General features: G+C 40.4%; 1 protein-coding gene across 1 annotated transcript in view; it reads left to right on the plus strand.

Moving 5' to 3' along the window:
- The window catches only part of APBA1 (amyloid beta precursor protein binding family A member 1), an 85,359-nt gene that overhangs the window by 49,934 nt on the left and 17,353 nt on the right, over positions 1 to 18,072 (plus strand). The window contains exons 2-4 of the mRNA XM_084305518.1: positions 385 to 1,589; positions 11,560 to 11,661; positions 15,055 to 15,094. Coding sequence (XP_084161644.1) covers positions 438 to 1,589; positions 11,560 to 11,661; positions 15,055 to 15,094 — 1,294 coding nt within the window. The 5' untranslated portion in view covers positions 385 to 437. The remainder of the gene's footprint in view (positions 1 to 384; positions 1,590 to 11,559; positions 11,662 to 15,054; positions 15,095 to 18,072) is intronic.

Here is an 18,072-nt window from a genome sequence, read left to right on the forward strand (position 1 = left end):
AAACATTTCTGTTACACCTCTACAATGCTTGAGCCTGTGGCAAAGTTGATTTTTCTAATGCATACCCACAAACGTCACCTAAATGCTGCAGCTGTCCGAAGGAGTACATCCAAGGAGCTGCTTGGAAATGATTTTTCCACAAGGAATTCATCAATGAAAGTGGGAAGTGCTGTCCCCACGGGATTCATGGTTGGTGCTGTTGGAGGTCATTCGCACAGGTCATACTGCTGTCCTGGCTGTCCCCAGACTTCAGGGCTGATGAAGTCAAAAGTTTGTCTGCTGGGGAAGGAAGGGTGCCTTTTACTGCTTCTGTTTATTGACTCCACTTTTTCTAAGAGTAACCTCAGAGGTTTTTTGTTGTTGTTGTTTTTTTTTTCTTTCCAGGTGTGATTGACAAAATGTCAACAGAGTAAGTGACCTACCCACCAGAACTTGCCATGAACCATTTGGTTGGACCGCCGGATGGGGAGGTAAGCGAAGAGCCAGCCAATGGAGCAGTGAACGAGTCGGTGGAGGCTGACCTGGAGCATGCGGAGGTGGGAGAGGAGCAGCGGTATGCAAGTCGCTACCCCCGGCACACAAACAGCAGCCAAGGGGGCCTGTCAGGGCAGGAGGAGGAAGGGATGTTAGCTCGGTCCGCCAGCACCGAGAGCGGCTTCCACAATCACACAGATACCGCAGAAGGGGATGTCATAGCCACGGTGGAGGACAGCTACGAGACAGAGAGGGTTCAGGAAAATGAGGATGAGAGCGCCTATGCAGTGCAGTACAGGCCCGAGTCCGAGGAGTACACGGAGAATGCCGAGGCTGAGCACGGCGAGGCCGTTCATACCCGCGCGCTGCCCAACCACCTCCACTTCCACTCCATCGAACACGAGGAAGCCATGAACGCAGCCTACTCAGGCTACGTCTACACTCACCGTCTCTTCCACCGAGGCGAGGATGAGCAGTATGCCGAGCCGTACGCCGACTATGGACTGCAGGAGCACGTGTATGAGGAGATCGGAGATACGCCAGACCTGGACGCCAGGGAGGGGATCCAGCTGTACGAGCGGGAGAGGGAGGAAGCTGACAATTACCGCAAGGAGGCACTCGGTGCTCGCCTTCACCACTACGATGAGCGGTCTGATGGAGAGTCCGACAGCCCAGAGAAGGAGGCAGAGTTTGCGCCCTACCCGAGGATGGATAGTTACGAACAAGAGGAGGACATTGATCAGATCGTGGCGGAGGTGAAGCAGAGCATGAGCTCCCAGAGCCTGGACAAGGCAGCTGAAGACATGCCAGAAGCTGAGCAGAGTTTGGAGCAGGCTCATACTCTTGCCGGTGGGGGGCATGAAAGCAATGGGCAGCTTCCACCTGGTTCTCGCCTTACGTCCGGCTCAGGAGAAACCGTGCAGAGGTACAGCAAGGAAAAGAGAGATGCAATTTCACTGGCCATCAAGGATATTAAAGAGGCTATCGAGGAGGTGAAGACAAGGACCATCCGTTCTCCATACACCCCGGATGAACCTAAGGAGCCGATCTGGGTGATGCGGCAGGACATCAGCCCAACCAGGGACTCTGACGACCAGAGGCCACTAGATGGAGATGTGAGTATACAAAGCTTCCAGCTCTCCCGTATGTATGTCCTGTTCCTTTAATTGTGACATACATTGCAGTGAGAGAGGGCGGACTTTGTTCTTGTTCTGTGACTCATTCTTCTTAAATTATGTAGTGCTTTGCCTATTTTAAATTTGTACTCTAGAGGGCACGTAAGAGATAAACATGTACATCATCAGTGGACCAAAATCTTCCTTTGAAGCACTGACTCTTAAACCTATACAAGAGTTTGACACACACAACTCTTCTTTTTTTTTTTTTCTGGAACAAATCCCATGGGATACTTAGAGTAGCTACTGAGCAGAACACTTTGTCTTACATAATACAGCCGTACATGTTTCTGTTAATTCTAGGTTTCTAAATCTCAGTTTTTGTCACATAGCAATACTTACGGTTCCATCAGAAATCTGGGAATATTATTTGTAGTGGTACCACATATCCAGATTCCAGAAAACCTGTCCTGGCTTTGTCCACTTCCAGGGTCTAGAAATGTGCTATGAAATTCAATATGTTATCATTGTAAAACGTATTTGCAGTATAAATATCAAAGACCCTTGTTCAGGTTTACAGCATTAGCATTTCTCAAACTCTGTACTTTTGGCATGAGACTTAACTTGGATCAGAATCAATTCACAGTTTGTGGTTCCAGCTGTCTATTTGGTAATCTTTCCCTGAAGTTTTATGGGTTTTCTGTATTTCTAATAAAACAAACTCATAAATGACTAACTAAGTTAAATTTATGCCTGATGTGAAAATGGCTGGTATACTAGAAGCATTGGACCAAAAATTATCTCTAATGTGGAACCATGCCATTACTTCAAGGGTAGCTGCACTACAAACATCTGCTCTATGCTTGCTCTATCCTTTTTATTGCTGTGGAATGCTTTTTGTGACTTTTTTTTTTTTTTTTTTTTTTTTTAAAAACACCAAATGATAGAACTGTGGGGTTTTTGGCCTTTTAAACTGAATTACTGAAAACTTACAGGAATGCATCAGAACTATTCAAAACACCTCAACCTTTTCAAAGGGAATTCAGAGACAGATCTATGACATGCTGCTGCATTTTTCATCTGTCTTCAAAGCTGTGAAGGCTAATATTCTGCAAGTGGAAAGAGATTTTTGGAGTATGGGGTTTGAGTTGTTGACAAACATGCAAGTTAGCTGTGAGAACTAGCTTTCAGGTTTTATTTTTGCTTGAAAACAGAAACACATAGTGATGAGTGTGTTTAGGTTTGTTTTTTTATTTCTTTATAGTTTCATTTAAACTTTTAATTTAAAAAAAAATATATTGCAAAATCTATTCCTCTTAAAATTATTAAAAAATAAATCTGTTACAGAGTTGATTAGCAGTCTTGTGAAGGCCTAAACCAACATTTCCAGATTATGCTGTAGAAGAGAACAATTATCTTTAGCATAACTAAATCAGAAATTTCCAGAAGCTTTCATTAAGCCTCTCCTATTGTTCAAATATGGGTGACATTACTCTTTCTCTGCACATTTTGGTCACCATATTGTCTTTGCATCAAAGTGCTGTCTTCTTCTGGGAGGACCAAAGAACTTGCTGTTGTTTCCTGATTTTCTGGTCCTAACACCCAGTACCAGCATTAGGCAGGGTATCCCTGGAGCACTGAGTCCTTTCTGCTCCATCTGCTTTCCAAAACATTGCTGCACCTTGCAGGATTCGGCTTCCTGAGTGTGTTGGTAGGACTCAGCCTGTCAAACAGGGGTTTCCATCAGTCTGCATCAATAACAATACCTGTAGTGAAGTACACTGGGGCTCTGGTTTTCTACCAAAAGGTAATTTCTCATTCAGCATTTTTCATTGCCTGTCAGACAAGAGCCTGACCAAGATTTTCAGTGCTGGCTGCAATCAAAACAGGGATGTATAATGACAGTAAGTACAGCTCAGTGGAAAGTGAAAGGATGATTGTAGATGTATGGGCGGTCTGTGTTCTTGGAAGGGGAAAGTTGGCTGAGTGATGGTTTAGCAGACCTGGAGCAGATTGAAGGGAATACATATTGCAGAAGAAGAATATAATACGAGATTTGGGATTGTGCAGGGCTTTTATTTTTCACTGAAGACTGCGTCTGTGCCTTACTGTATGCTTTAAATCAGATTTCACAATGTACTGTTCTGAACAGTCTGCTTTCTTAAACAGAGCATTACTACAATTGCTTGGCAGTAAATTGGGCAAAATTGGATTTTGCTGTCTAAGTGGCCATGAGTGATCAGTTACACTGAAAATATAGTTAGAGCCCATTTATCTGAATGTAGATTTTCTTTCTTTCTCCCTTCAGAAAGAAAAAGGATCTCAGACACAAGCCTTTCAGTGTAACCAGTCTAAGCCAGAGAAGTAATTCAATCTAATTAGTGGTATTGGTCCTGAAATAGGAAGGAACTACATGGACAGTGTTTTACCTTCAGGCAAACGCTGAACCCTTTTCTTCCCCTAAAAGTATTATTGCCTGATGTAAATTGGGTCTTTTATTACCTTCACTATTTTTGCAGGTCTGCTTTGGAAATTGTACCCACATTGTTTTTTATCAAGACCATTTTGATTTTAAAAGTAATACTTGTTTGGAAATATTTGTAATCATTATGTGTAGTTAATTATAAGATACTGAAACTGGTAAGGCCTCTCTAGATCTAAGTAGCGGTCACTTTTCATTTAGCTAGGTGCCCTGCAAGAGGGAGTGGCGAAGCCAGGGAGCCATAAGCGTGATTTGCAGTTGAGAGTCATTAAATATGACAACCTCTTTTGACTTCTTCACAAGAAAGTGACTGTCACTCCTCAGTGCTGAGCATTTAGATGATATGTTCACAGTAGAACCCTTGGAAGAGGATGAGTTTGAAGTATCCAGAGACTATTTTGAGAAGCTAGCAATAAAGTGTTTGGCTAGCCTACAGCTGGGTGTAGTTTGGGGCTTAGGAAAGATTTATGCAACAAACGCGACAGAAAGATACAGATCACTTCAGCAGAAGTCTGCTTGTTTTTAAGAAGGTCTGTTCCCAGGTTTATTTGAGGTTTAATTTACAGGAATTTCAGTCACTTGTATTTATTTCTCCCCAGAAGAGATGTTTTATAGTACACAATGAAAGAAAATTTACTCGCAGACATGGGTGGTTCTATTTTAATAAGCAATAGCAGTACCACGATGTAGGCAGCAGACTTCTGTGAATAAATAAATAATATACCCGAGTATCTGCTTAACAGTTAACAATGGAGAGTATTTGCTGCCACGGGTCCTGTGCACCTTTGTTAGTGATGCTTTCACTGGGATAAGAAATGTTCTGGACCATACGTGGGAAGGTATAAAACTTGTGTATTTGATAAATGCTGAAAAATTATCTCAGTGTCCTTGTAGTAAATGCAGTAAGATTTTTTGTAGTTTGACACTTAGATGAGATATGAGCAATTGATATATATTTCTAAAATCTATTTATCTGAATATATATATTTTTAAAACCAAGCAGACTTGGATTTAGCTTCAGGTGTTTATCTTTTTCAAATGCAGTAGCAGTCAGAGCTGCACAGCTGTGCGAAATGAGGCATCAGGAAACTGACCCATGATGGAAAAAGACTGTGGAGCTGCAGCTAGGTTTTGTTTCCTGCGTGTGAAACTGGAGATGGTCTATTCACATCCTACTGAATCATGTTCATAGCTTGAGACAACCATGAGGCTTGTGGTATGCACATGTCTGGGAGTGGTGGGCAGGGATATCCTTTAGACAATACTGTTCTTCTGAATGCCTGTGGTTATCTCCCTGTTTACATAGTTCACGCCTATTTCTCCTTTCAGTCAGATTGTCCATCAGAAATACGTTGTGAGTGTGCCTAGCCAAGCACAGGAGCAGTGGTATTTGCAGGTCTAAACAGAAGATATCTGCAGTGCATGGATACAGAGAGGAAAAGGGAGTAGTTCCGTGTAGTAGGTATCTCAGAATATGGTGGCATACTCTGGTACATAGATTGTACAGGAAGCCTAAAAAGCATCTTTAAAATGTCATAGAGCTTTGAGAATAGTGGCTATTTCAGCAGTGGAAACACAGGGAACCTGTTGAGAAAAGCAGAAAAAGGCACAAACACTCAATTAGATCTTTTTTTGGCGAGGATTTAAGGAGAAGTCCTGTCCTCTCATGACCGGAGAGGAGAAGCAGGCTGCCTATTTCACTTCTGCCATAATCAGGAGAAAACAGTGGTTTCGAGGGAGAAATTCGCTGCTCCCAGAACTAAATACCGTGGCTTTGTTCTGAGGCCCATTCAGTTATTTATGGAATTACAGATCTCAAAGCTAGATCTCACGTTTTGTTGACCTGCAAGGCACTTTTGTTGCTGTGTTCCAAGACTTTGGTTTGTAAATTTCTCTCATCAGTGGCCACAGTCTCTGTTCCTCTGCAGACACTTGAGGTGGCGGAACATCAAATAAAACCTAACACGAAATTAAACTACAAACATGGGTGCTTTGGATTTGTGAAGTGGAAATTCACAGCTGAAGACAAACCTTTCAGGTCGAACAGAACCGAGCTGTGCTCTTTTGCTTCTCAGTTCTTTTTGGTTATATATATTTAATTTCTACCCTTGACTTCTCAGTTGTAGGGTTTTCTCCATTGTGATGACTCCAAAAACGGAGTGTCTTCATGGAGATGAATTTGCTTCACTTTTTCCGGAGCAGGACTAATGTATTATTAACAAAGGAATAAAGAAGTCTGCTTTAAATAATTAAGCAGGTTTCAGTAATAGATGAACAGGGGGAGAGGAAAATAGGAGGGGGAGAAAAGAAATGAAATAAAGATGAGTTTGTATTAATAAGATATCGTGTTTTTTCTCTGAATGGACCCTTTAAAACTGTTTGCCGAGCACAAAGAATAGAGGTTATCTTTCAGTCAAGACCACAGTCTTAAAATTAAAGAGTAAGCCCAGTTAAAAAGCAAAAAGCAGCATTTTGATCCCCAGGGCAGAAAGTTTTATGGTGGTTCATCAATCACACAGAAGAAAGCGTAAGTTTATCAATTAGTGTGCTTGATAACAGGCACTCACCTGGTGACTTACTGGCTTTAAAATTACAGTGAGCATTGCATTCTTAACTACTTGCTTTGTTTCTTTTTGGTGGTGGTGATTTTTATTTTGTTGTTGTTGTATTTTCTAAATTATTGAATGGGTGAGGGCAATTCCAAGTGATTTTTTCCTGTGCTGTTGGAAGCTGGAACAGCACTTGTTAGTCTTGCAGTCTTTTGAAAATACAGGAGGCATCCACACTGATCTTTTCGGGCTGACCCATGAAGCTGCACGCAAACTGCAAGTTCGGGTGGAAGTACAGCTGGGGAGGTCTGTAGCTGAGCGAGAAGCAGCAGCCTGAGATTTTATTCAGAGAGAAGTTACCGCTCACAAAGCACGGCTGTGGTGCTAAATGCTTCCTGCTGCTGGCTCCTGTGGCCGTGAGGTTCTCTGAAATGGACGAAGTAAAGGCCCACATTCCCTTAGCAGGCTCAGTTACTTTTATTACTAGCTCACTCTGAATCTTCCGTGTCAAATCTAACCCCCTTCTTATTTTACATATATCTTTATTTTGTGTCTGTGATTCAGTAATATAAACAGCAGTGGGTAGGGATCTTAAAAGGCTGTGGCATAGGTACGCAGTTACGGCTTAGGTCAAAATCTCCATTTTTGTAAATTCTGTGAATTTTACTGCAGAATTACTTACAGTGTTGCTGTACAGACGCTCGTGGACAGTGTTTTAGAAATCTGGTTTGTTCAGAGCTTTGTAGGACTACTGTGGACATTGGGATCTCTCCAGTGGGCTTCTCAGTCACTGCCCAGGCAGTGGGAAGTGGTGGGAGGCCCCAGCTTTGCAGAGCTGAACTGGGGGCACTCCTCAAACCAATGCACCCCAAGCTGCTGATGTTTGCAGCACGTGACACACGGGGCGATGCCTGCAGTTCCTGTGTGGAGAGGTGCTACAGCAGCTAACCAAAGGCTTTGCTCTGGGCCGAGCAGCAGTCAGTTACCTTGTCTCAAGGCAGCCCGTCGTTACCATCTGTGCATAAATTAGCCATGTTGAGGGGGTCCTGGACCACACAAGGAAACCGGTGGGTGAGTGAGCTGGCTGCAGTTGTGCCACAGGTTTATCTACAAGACAAACTCCAGTTTCATCCTCATGCCATGGGTATAAATTAAATTCCACAGATTGTGTCACACCATGCAAATATGTGTATAATAGTGTAGGGTGTTTGTGTTTGTAGGACAGTAATGATGATTAGTTATACCATAAGGAAATTCGGCTTTCAGCTCCATCCTTTACAGGTGCTTGATGTCATCTAAAAGCTATGAACATTTGTCGATGGTCTCAGTTTATCACAGTGGACACTCTGCAGTGATGCCTTCCATGTGATAGACTTGTGATCAGGTCCTGAAATAGGACAGCTGTGGTGGATTGCTTATTAAAGCTCTTGGCTGTGGGATTCAGGTGCATTGTCTTTCCTCTTCTACTGAAGGAAGGAAAAACAGCTTTAACACCAGCTCAAAACAATACATAATGTGTAATGCATAAGACTATATACAGTGTATAAGGAACATAGTCACAGTCTGAAAGTAGCTTTTATACCAATAGCAAAAAATATTTTGATAAGTCACAGTGGGTAGACACCTGCAGTGGCTAGGCTACAGCTCCTTGTGAAATTACAGATCTAACTGTACTTACATGCTGGACCTTCGACCTTTGCCTAATATATGTGGGTATCTCTGAGAAAACTTTCTATCACTGAAATCAATTAAATTGAAAACCCGTGCTTTACCTATGAGCTAATGTAGAGGAAGAGTACATTTGCCAGTCCTGCCAAGATGCCTGTACGTGGACGTTACTGCTGTGTAAGTAGTGGTCTTTTGTGTGAGTTCATCTTGCTTTGCTGAAGTATTTGTTGATTTCATCCTTTCTGTCCCAGCTTTGTATGTCACCCAAAGTTACACTGTTTTCAGATAAGCTGCTGCCATGAACAAGTAAACCAGCATTGCTTTCATGAAGCACAAGCTGGTGGTCGCACCTGAAGATGTTTCAGGGTCAGTTACGTTTGTCTTCACGAGTTATTCAGCAGCCAGGTGGGTTGACCTGGGTAGGTTAGATGCAACACAATACTCCTTCCTCTCCAGTTACCAGTTCTGATACCAAATTCCAGTGCACAGGAGCAGGGAAGACTTCTCAGGTGGAGGGAGCTGTGTGTTAGACAGACGCAAACAACACCAAAATTGAGATGGAAAACTTTTGGATGTACCAGGCTGAATATCGTAAGAAAAATGTAAGTAGATATTCATGACAGCAACTGCTACTTCTTTGTTACTGCACGTCAGAGAACACACACTTGGTAGCTCTGCTGCTGGACCTCTCCGTGTAACAGCAGCATGCTGCACATGCATTTGCTTTGTTCTGAGAGCATTTTCTTGAGGCTTTTAGAATTTGTTTTGTTAGGAGACAATGGGGCTGTTACTAAGCATTTATTTTAGACTTCGGTTTGTCGTGCTTCGAGTAGCTGTGGAAGTTGTCTATCAAATTTGTTCCCATCGTGATACTGGTATGAAAGCTACTTACAGGCTGTGACTGCATTCTTTCCTTGTGCGTTGTGAGTGAACACGCGTTTTGATATGGAAGAAAACTGAGTGCTATTCTTCAAAGGCTGAACTTTCTTGTACAGAATTTCTCAGGGAGAGCTCTCACTTCTTACTACGTAGCAAACCTGGGAGCCAGCTTGATATCTGATGTGTGTATTTTTGGTCAGGGCAGAGGATTTTCTTTTTTTTCAGGAAAAACTTAGTGAACTTTGAAACAGCACATGGGAGGGAGGCTGTGTGGTCGTTTTGGTGGTTGCTTGATACTGATGTTTTGTAGATGAAGATAGGACAGTGAAGATATTTGTAGTGCAACTGGGGTAACTGTTAATACATTTTAGATGGTGCAAAGTTCCTAAACGTCAGCAACCAACTGGTTTAAATGAGGTAATTTATTGTAGTTACTAATTGTGTGTGTCAGTAAGAAAGCTTTCTGGCACTTTAAGTAATGTTTTGTGTGGAAACAGTTGATGCTAAAAGATTATATGCTTTACTTTGTTTCTTTGTTGACTGTTTAGAGTTCAGTCCTGCAATATCCTGATGCCATTATTAGGCTGGTAGTGGTGCTCATCCTTCATATTCAATCCTAGTGCAGAAATACTAGGTAGCTAGTGGGAATGGGAACACCATGGGGGTGCATCCTTAGGGAAACAGGGAACATCCTTAGGGAAACTTTGCTTTCTGCACACTATTTCATAGAGCTCAACGCTTTAGCTAGAGCAGAGACATAGCAGAGGGAACTCCTGGGCTGGAGCTGCTGCCAGCTCAGAGCCCTTTCCTGATGTGGCCGATACGTCACGTAGCTGTTTAGGAAAGCAGCAGAACAGCATTGGGCCATTTTGCTGTCAGTGATGTACTGCTAAGCTGGCAAAGGTGGGGCCAGACTCCTTGTGCCAAAGGAGGTTGTAGAACCCCAGTGCTGCTGGGTTAAAAGCCCAGCTTGCATAACTAAGCGCTGAAGCCTCCTTAGAGGGTTCACCTGTTGGCACGGACATGTTTTACAAGTGCCTTCTTAAAATCTGCCTTCAAAATGCGTGCCGGGTTGAAGCTTTATTCCCTCTCACAAGCTGGTCACCTTCATTAATTCCAGCTCTGTGTTCGTGTGCCGTACGTTCATTCCAGTCTGCCCTGCTCGGGACCTTAGGTACCTCGCCGTGGCTTTTTGGTGTCACCAGCATCCATCAGGAGCTGCCTGTGATCAGAATAGTCTTTCCCACAGCAGCTTACCAAGATACGTGCAGGCAGGTCACACAGAGATAGAAATCCCGTGCTGCTGTTCTCAAATGCTGTTCCCTTTGGTTTTCTGCAGTGATGTTCATTATGACACTGCCTGCGTTACTAGGAAGTGGTATGAGGGACAGCTTCTCCAATAAATTGTGTACAGGTGGAAGAAGAAAAGTGAGGAAATTTGAGCTAGAGAGCGTGTATGATATTAAGATGAAGTGCATAAACTGTGAAATTTTTTAATATTTTGCATTGTATCTAGGTTGAGAATCATAGTTTTTGGTTGCACTGGTACTGAATAGCCCTTGAATGCCTTGAGAAGCCCCTGAATATGTTAATATTGCTCTGTACAATTTATTAAAGGTGTTTTATAGATGGTGGATAACGTGTATGGACAACCACTGAAGCCCATCTCTGCTTAGATGAGATTAGTTTACCACTTCAGGTTAATCATACCTGGAAGCCTGTATGCTTGTAGAGGAAACCACAGGCATTTCTTCCCTCTTCCCAGTTCGACAGTTAAGAATAAGTAATCTTTACAGAATCCCTTTTCTGTTCATGGACAATTCACCTGTCTGCCATCACAGCTCACTTCTTTGTAATTTCTTTCCTGGAATGCCCCAATTCTGGGACGTGGGTCTGTGCTGCTTACAGCTTTCAGCAGACTCAGATCCATTTGCCTGCATGCCACAGGCATGTGCTCATGCAGCTGCAAGTCCTGTAACTGCAGCTTACTTGAATGCTGACAATAAATGGAAGCAGTGGGCCCAGACAACTTCCATTTATCCCATAAAAGTGTGGTGTTGTGACATACTTTTTGGCTCGGTCTTGTTTGCAACTGAGTACATTTTTTTAAGTTTTCCACTTGTCTCATTTCATACACACACATTTTTTTAAAAAGATTTAGATGTTCAGGTTGAGTCCAGTGAGATACTGAGTTAGTTACATCTGATCACTGTGATAAAATCACGGGTTACAACATTTCAAAATGTGTTTGTCCTGTTTGGTTTTGTTTCGTTTTTTTCTTTTTCACTTTCATCTCTTGTTTCCTCTACCAAGTTAGAGGAAAATATGAAAGAAGAACTTCTACATTGGTCACTCAGATTATTATTTAATTTTATTTCCTTGCCATGTCTAGTCTCCATCTCCAGATTCCTCTTCACCTCGGGGTGCTGAGTCGTCAAGTAGGCAACATCACCAGGATGTCTGCAGTACAGCAGAGCCCTCCACTAATAAAGAGGTAGAGTGAAATCTTTTTAAAAGCCACAGTCTTGTTCATGATGCTCATGCCTTTTTATTTTCCTTGCCCCCTTATACCTGTGCAAATCCGTTCTCTTTTACCGAAATTGGAACAAACTTGAATAGCTGATCCGCTGCTCCTTTCCCTTATGCGTGCCTGGCTGTCTGACTGAATTTCTAACATGCTTAAGTCTGCTTGTCATGGCATTTCTGACTCTGTGTTTGGCTGCCACAAAATTTACTTAGCAGGCTGGGAGAAGAACAGCCAACATCTCTTCTGTAGTAGAGGCAAATTAAGCCCTTTTCCTTTTTCTGTGCAGAATGTCCCCCAACAAAGAACGTAATGCTTGTCAGCGAGATGAATAATCCTCATTAAATAACATTAGTTGGGTAGTAATTTATGCTGCTTACTATATTAGCATTGTACAACCTGAGCTGTTGGAAGAAGAGACTGATTTGGTGATAACTTGTCAGTGATTTACAGTCAGAGTATAGGAGTTCTTGACCCTGTGCTCCTCAAAATAAAGCTATTTATTTATTTATCTATCATTTCTCCCCGCAGCTTTTTACAGTGTGCTATCTCTACCAACACCAAATGAGAGTTGTTGAGTAGAACTTCTCACATTATGAGAAGAGAATAATTGAATATAAAAAGTATTTAGATTAGTGTAAACTGTCTGGCTGTGTAAACAGAAAGATATGCAAACCTTTGGTTTATTTGCTTATTTAAAAAAAAAAATAAAAAAAAATATGGAAACTGTAGGCACAGTAGCTCACAAAGGACTACAAAAGACCGCATTGCTACTGATAACAATGCATGAGTTATCTTCCATAGTGAAAGAAATTGACCTACTGTGACTGGAAGTACCGATTAAAATTGGAACACTAGTTAGTAATTTTTTTTTTTTCTCTCTTTTTATTATCAAGGGTGTAATAAAGCTTGTATCAAGTATGCATTTCTCCTAACTGGTATTTGCATTTAGAAGAAAATGGAAGGATTCAAAAGGCTTAAGAAATCCGTAATTTCTCACGGGCTAAAGCCTTCAATAGTGGATTGCACTTTTGCCTGCAATATTGTTAGCTTATTCAAGCCTCTGGCTTTCTTCAGCTTACAGATTTTATCACTTCATGTACATTCTGACTGTTAACAGTTTTTAGGCGTTATTATTTGTGCTCACACATAGCTTCAGAGTTAATCCTGGTAAACCAGGATTCACAGTAGGATGCATCAGGCTGTTTTGTTTCCCTCAAATGAGCAATAATGACTGTTTTAGTACCTCCATGCAAGAACAACAGTCATAAAGAAGCCTCATAATATGGGGAAATTACTTTAAGGTCTTAATAAAACCTTTTTTTAATAGAAATTTTCTAATAGTAGGCTGAAAGGCAACAAGATTATTAACAGGAGTAATCAAATATTAATACCTCAATATTTCATTATTCATGGGTATCTAAAATTAAAAGGTGTAGATTTCCTCTTATCAGCAACTTTATCTGTTTCTTTAGTATTCTTGTGGTCTTAGTTAAATGTCCTTTGACCCTTGTTAAGATAAAAAAAAAATCATAGTGTGTAAGATTTTACAGCAAGAGCATACATGTATATAATGACAGTTTACGTTGTTTTATCCTGAGAAGTTGCATCAGTTCGTCAGATTGCTCAATAATTACTAAATCTGTATTTATAAATTTCGGGCACTCTGTTTAATATAAAAGTGCTTTGGAAAATGCACTTACATGCATAAGCTGTCGCAGGCATGCATTGGATTTGTCCTCTGCCTGCTGTCAGAGTCCAGCAGTTGAATATCCCTCTTAGGTCCACACCAGCAGCAACTGCAAACCATTGTTGAATCTGTATAGGTAGGTGGTCTGGTAAAAAAACATTAATCTGAAGAGATGAAAGAGCCACAGATCTTAAAAGGAATATCTGTACCCTCACAGCAACTGATGTGCTTTGGCAGCAGGAGATGATCGTTTATTGATGCTGGTACTATCTGATGGAGAGCCTTCTTGGTTTTGCAGTACAGCTTAGTCATTTTTGTAAGGAACAACAAGTACTTAAAGGCTGCACAGGCTCTGCTGTCTGTCATGCAACTTGTTTTTCTTTCATGAGTTGTTTTATTTTATAGCAAGACTAGCATCATTCCTTGAAAAATATTACTTATGTTACATCTATTTTCCATTCGTTGCAATGGAAAAAACTCCCTGGGGTTAGTCACTCAGCCTGTCACTTAACCTGCCTAGTTGCCTGTTTGTTTTTTCCTACTAACATATAGAACCTATGTTGCTTGCCATAAAGGAAAATAATTTGGCATATATGTATAAGTGTATGTTTGTATAAAAGCAGATACTATTAAGACACTAAAAAGATACCATACATTATTCTGATCACACACAGATCTTCTTTTAATACAATTGTATTGAGCAGTCATTGAAGAAGTTACTGCTGATACAATCAGTTGTAGATTCATTAAAGTTTTGTAAGCCTTGGGCTATTCAAAATCCTTATCTATGACATGTATGATAGCAGTGTCTGTTTCAATATCATCTATTACCACCTATATGTTGACACACAAAATTTTATTTGGTATATTTTCCTGCGTAGGGTTGTTACTGAATATAACAAAGTGGTGAGTCTTTCTGAATTTGTAGCTTTCAGGTGTTTGAATTGTTAGCCACAGTGTCTTCTGTGGAAAACTGCAGCTGGAAGGTCTTACTTTACACTGAGTATTTACACATACAAGACAGGGCTTTCTTGATTCATTTATCTTTTATGCATTTGAAACAAACAGATCTTTCTGTGGTTGATACCGTATAAACACAGCTGGTGGGGAAGTGTTCGAGAATTCAGTTATGCTGCAGAACACAGGTTGCTACCTGACGTGTTAAAATTTGGAAAGTTTCTTATAGGCTGTATTAACATGAGAATACATCTAAGAACAGCCCTAATGAACAGCAAAATTTAGGTAATGAATAACTAACAGCTGATAGTTTCAGTCATGAGTAATAACAGTAAGGGGTAATTTTGTATATTGCTACATATACTTGTGTATGGAAAATTCAGTGTCTTTGAGATACCACATGTTTTCCTGCATACCTGTTGATCAGTAAAAGGGGAGCCCTGACTGATAGACTGTTAATGTACTACCAAACACCAGCAGGTAACTGAAAACTGAGCTTAGCATCTTGCCTGATAGATAAACACGTCAATGGAGCAAACAAAACTTACCTTAGGTGGTTAGAGTTTGAAACTACTGGATAGAATAACAAATCTTAATAAGCTATTATCTTCCCTTGGTAATAATTTATTTATTTTTTCTGCTTGGCATCGGGAAATTTTTAATGCATATATTGACGTGCCTTGTTTTGTTTGAAATCCTTTTTGTCTTAATTACAGTCCAGAAAAAGCTTGGCTTCGTTTCCAACCTATGTTGAAGGTAAGATGGTTCTACAATTACTAAATACTTTTATATATGCAAAGAACTCCAGTATTTATGAAGTATATTTTTTTATTTTAATTTGCTAAATAGAAAAACTGCCAGGGTTGCGTATACTGATTTAGATAAAATTGTGTTCAGTCTGGAGCCTGAATTAAATTGTACTAGGCTCTTTCTGAAGTGCAGAAACACGCATATTTTTTATTATTTTTTTTTAGTGTTCTATTCATGGTTTCTGTCTCAGGTCCTTTTTTTTGTGGTGGATGAGGAAAAGAGGTTAGGCAAGTTGACCAGTGCTCTCTGTAGCACTGATTTCAACTGGCATCCTCAATCCAGCCTCATTTGTGTTAATTTGCAGGACTGAATTAATAAGATTACTTGGCAGGTCTGCCAGAGGAAATCTGCACTGTTTTACAGCCACTTGTCCTCTAATTAACTACTGCTTCCTGTGTTAGAGTTAAGGTTGCACTTGTATTTGTGCTGAGTTTATTTAGAGCAATGTCAACAAACAAGTTACCTGCTACCTGAACTGCTTTTCTATGAGTCTGCATTACGTGCATACTGAAAGACTGCATGCTGTAAAATTCACTCATTTTGTTATGAGAGCATGACAGAAGCAGACAAATTCTGATTTGCAATTGCTGTTTTGCCCCAGCAGTGGTTGTGCTATGTGCTTTATGACATGCCAGAAGTATGGTTGATGTGATGCTTCATTTGGACTGTCCTGGAACTCCTTGGATTGCTTTATAGGGTGCTGTGTTTAAACAATTACATGGTCGCTCTCTTTTGACTACAAATTGATCACTCGTTTAGTCTTCAGTATTTGTGCTGCATGTTTTGGAATCTATATCCAGGTCATCAACTAGTGTAAATCTCATATATTGTTTCTAAACTAGTTGAACTTTGGAATTTTGTGGCAATGAATGATCTGTCTTGAACTTCAATGAGTCTGCTGGTTGTAGCCCTCTCTGTCAAGGGCTATCTGAAAGCATCCTCCTCTCCTAAAAACAAAAAAAAATAGTAAACTAAATTTTTTTTTAAATCTTTGTCCAGTGGGAAATTCCTTTTAAAAAAAGAAAGTCCTTTGTGCACTAGTAGTCCAAAAAAGCTTGCTAGCACTTTTGCTACACTTCTATTCAATGGATAATAATTTGATATTATCTGTTGTTAGAGATAATAAATATAAGGGGTCTTTAAAAAAGCAGCGTTTTATGTATGTTCACCTCTAGTGAAAATATAGAGCACATGCCTTTTTTTATGTTTTCTTGGAATCTTATCTACACCTTTACAGAACGTCAGACTAGTTTTGTGGGGTTTTTTTGTTTTTTTTTTGTGTGTGTGTGTGTGTGTTTTAATCAGGAATAGGACTATAAATTGTTTGGTAATAGAAGTTGTGATAAGGCCTTTATAGAGTATAGAGTAACGAAAGGCAGCACTTTAAAATGCTGTGTAGTTTCATGACTGGAAGAGTTTGTAAATACATAGCACTTCCAGATGCATAAATTTCCCTAGGGGAGAAATTCAGGTTTTTTTGGTTGTGTGTCCTTGAAAATAACTTGTTCATTTTGAGGGTCTTCCAGATATTTAGTATCTGAACAGCTTCTGCCAGCACGCAAGATGAACATCTTAAAATTACAAGTCCTAAATGTTCATATTTAATGAAAACACAAAAGAGACTAGCTCCCTTATAAGGTTTATGCATCTACTTAAGTCTCTGTGTGTAATTTGAGTGTGATATTTATCTTCAGCTCTTGCATTTGTTATCTTATTCTTAAAAATGACTTGCATTTCTTCAGAGCTGAAGTTTCTCGTGCTTGTTCTAAGTGGTTGTTAACCTCTTCCTTTAAAACTAAGCTAGAGCTGGCATTCTGAGTAGTGTTAAGCTTTGAGCCCCATCGCTTCATTTCTCAAGATAAGCCCCGAGCTAATGAAAGCTACATTCTGATACTGTAAGATTTTTTTTTTTTGCTTTGTTCCTAGAATAATGAAAAAAAATGTTTTTGTTTTGTGTGTTTTGTTTTGTGTGTTTTGTTTTGTGTGTTTTGTTTTGTGTTTTTTGTTTTGTGTTTTTTTTTCTTTTTTTTTTTATTTTAATGATAAAATGTGGGCACTTTTACCAGTAGAATTGTTTAGGATGATTTGCATTCTCAGAAAGTCTTCAGCATCAGTTGTTTTTTGTCACTTGTACAAAAACAGGAAGCTTAGCTAAACCAACCACCCTACTGGATCATGACAATTTTAACATATAGCAAGGTGTTAAAATACATCTTTTTAGCCCTACAATTTTTAGATATAATTGCCAAACACTGGAAGTCTTATCAATCATAAATGCTGCTTTATAATGATTAAAATTGTTAGGTGTTGGACACTTGATCACCCTCTGACTTTGCACAGAAGCTAATGGGAGTCAGATCATTAAGAGTCTTTGGGGACTCAAAGTTGCTTTTTCCAGTGGGACATCCTGTGCTCTGAATGTTTAACCACATTTTTACTGAATTCTGAAAGTACTGAATACTCCCCCTCAGTATCCTTGTTGAGACTAATCATGATTTTTAAAGGCCTGTGGGGTAGCAGCAATTTGATAATTGGGCTCTCAGTCTCAGTAAGGGGAGCAGTGTTGTACCTGTAAAGCATTGCCAGGGAGTTTCCTCTACCTGTGTACTAACTGTGGCTGACACCAAGTGAGAAAGTGGCTGATGGCTGTTCCTAAATTGCCCCCTTCCTCTTACTGCTTACGACTGCTTGCCTCAGGATTGCAAGGCTGTTTCTGGTGGGTGAGGGAAGAGCCAAGTCCCCACGTCTCTTCATAACAGCAAAACCTCAGAGATACTGTTTAGCCCTGGGGTGATCCTTGCTCACAAAAGGCTGAGCTATTGCAGGAGACAGGCTGGATTAACAATTACAGCTTCTGCTGGAGAGATGTTGAGAGCATTTTCTTGATGTTTCGAACCTTTGAAAGTACTGGTTACCATGTCATC

The sequence above is a fragment of the Netta rufina genome (assembly GCF_964035555.1).
Source record: "Netta rufina genome assembly, chromosome: Z".
Classification (NCBI taxonomy): Eukaryota; Metazoa; Chordata; class Aves; order Anseriformes; family Anatidae; genus Netta; species Netta rufina.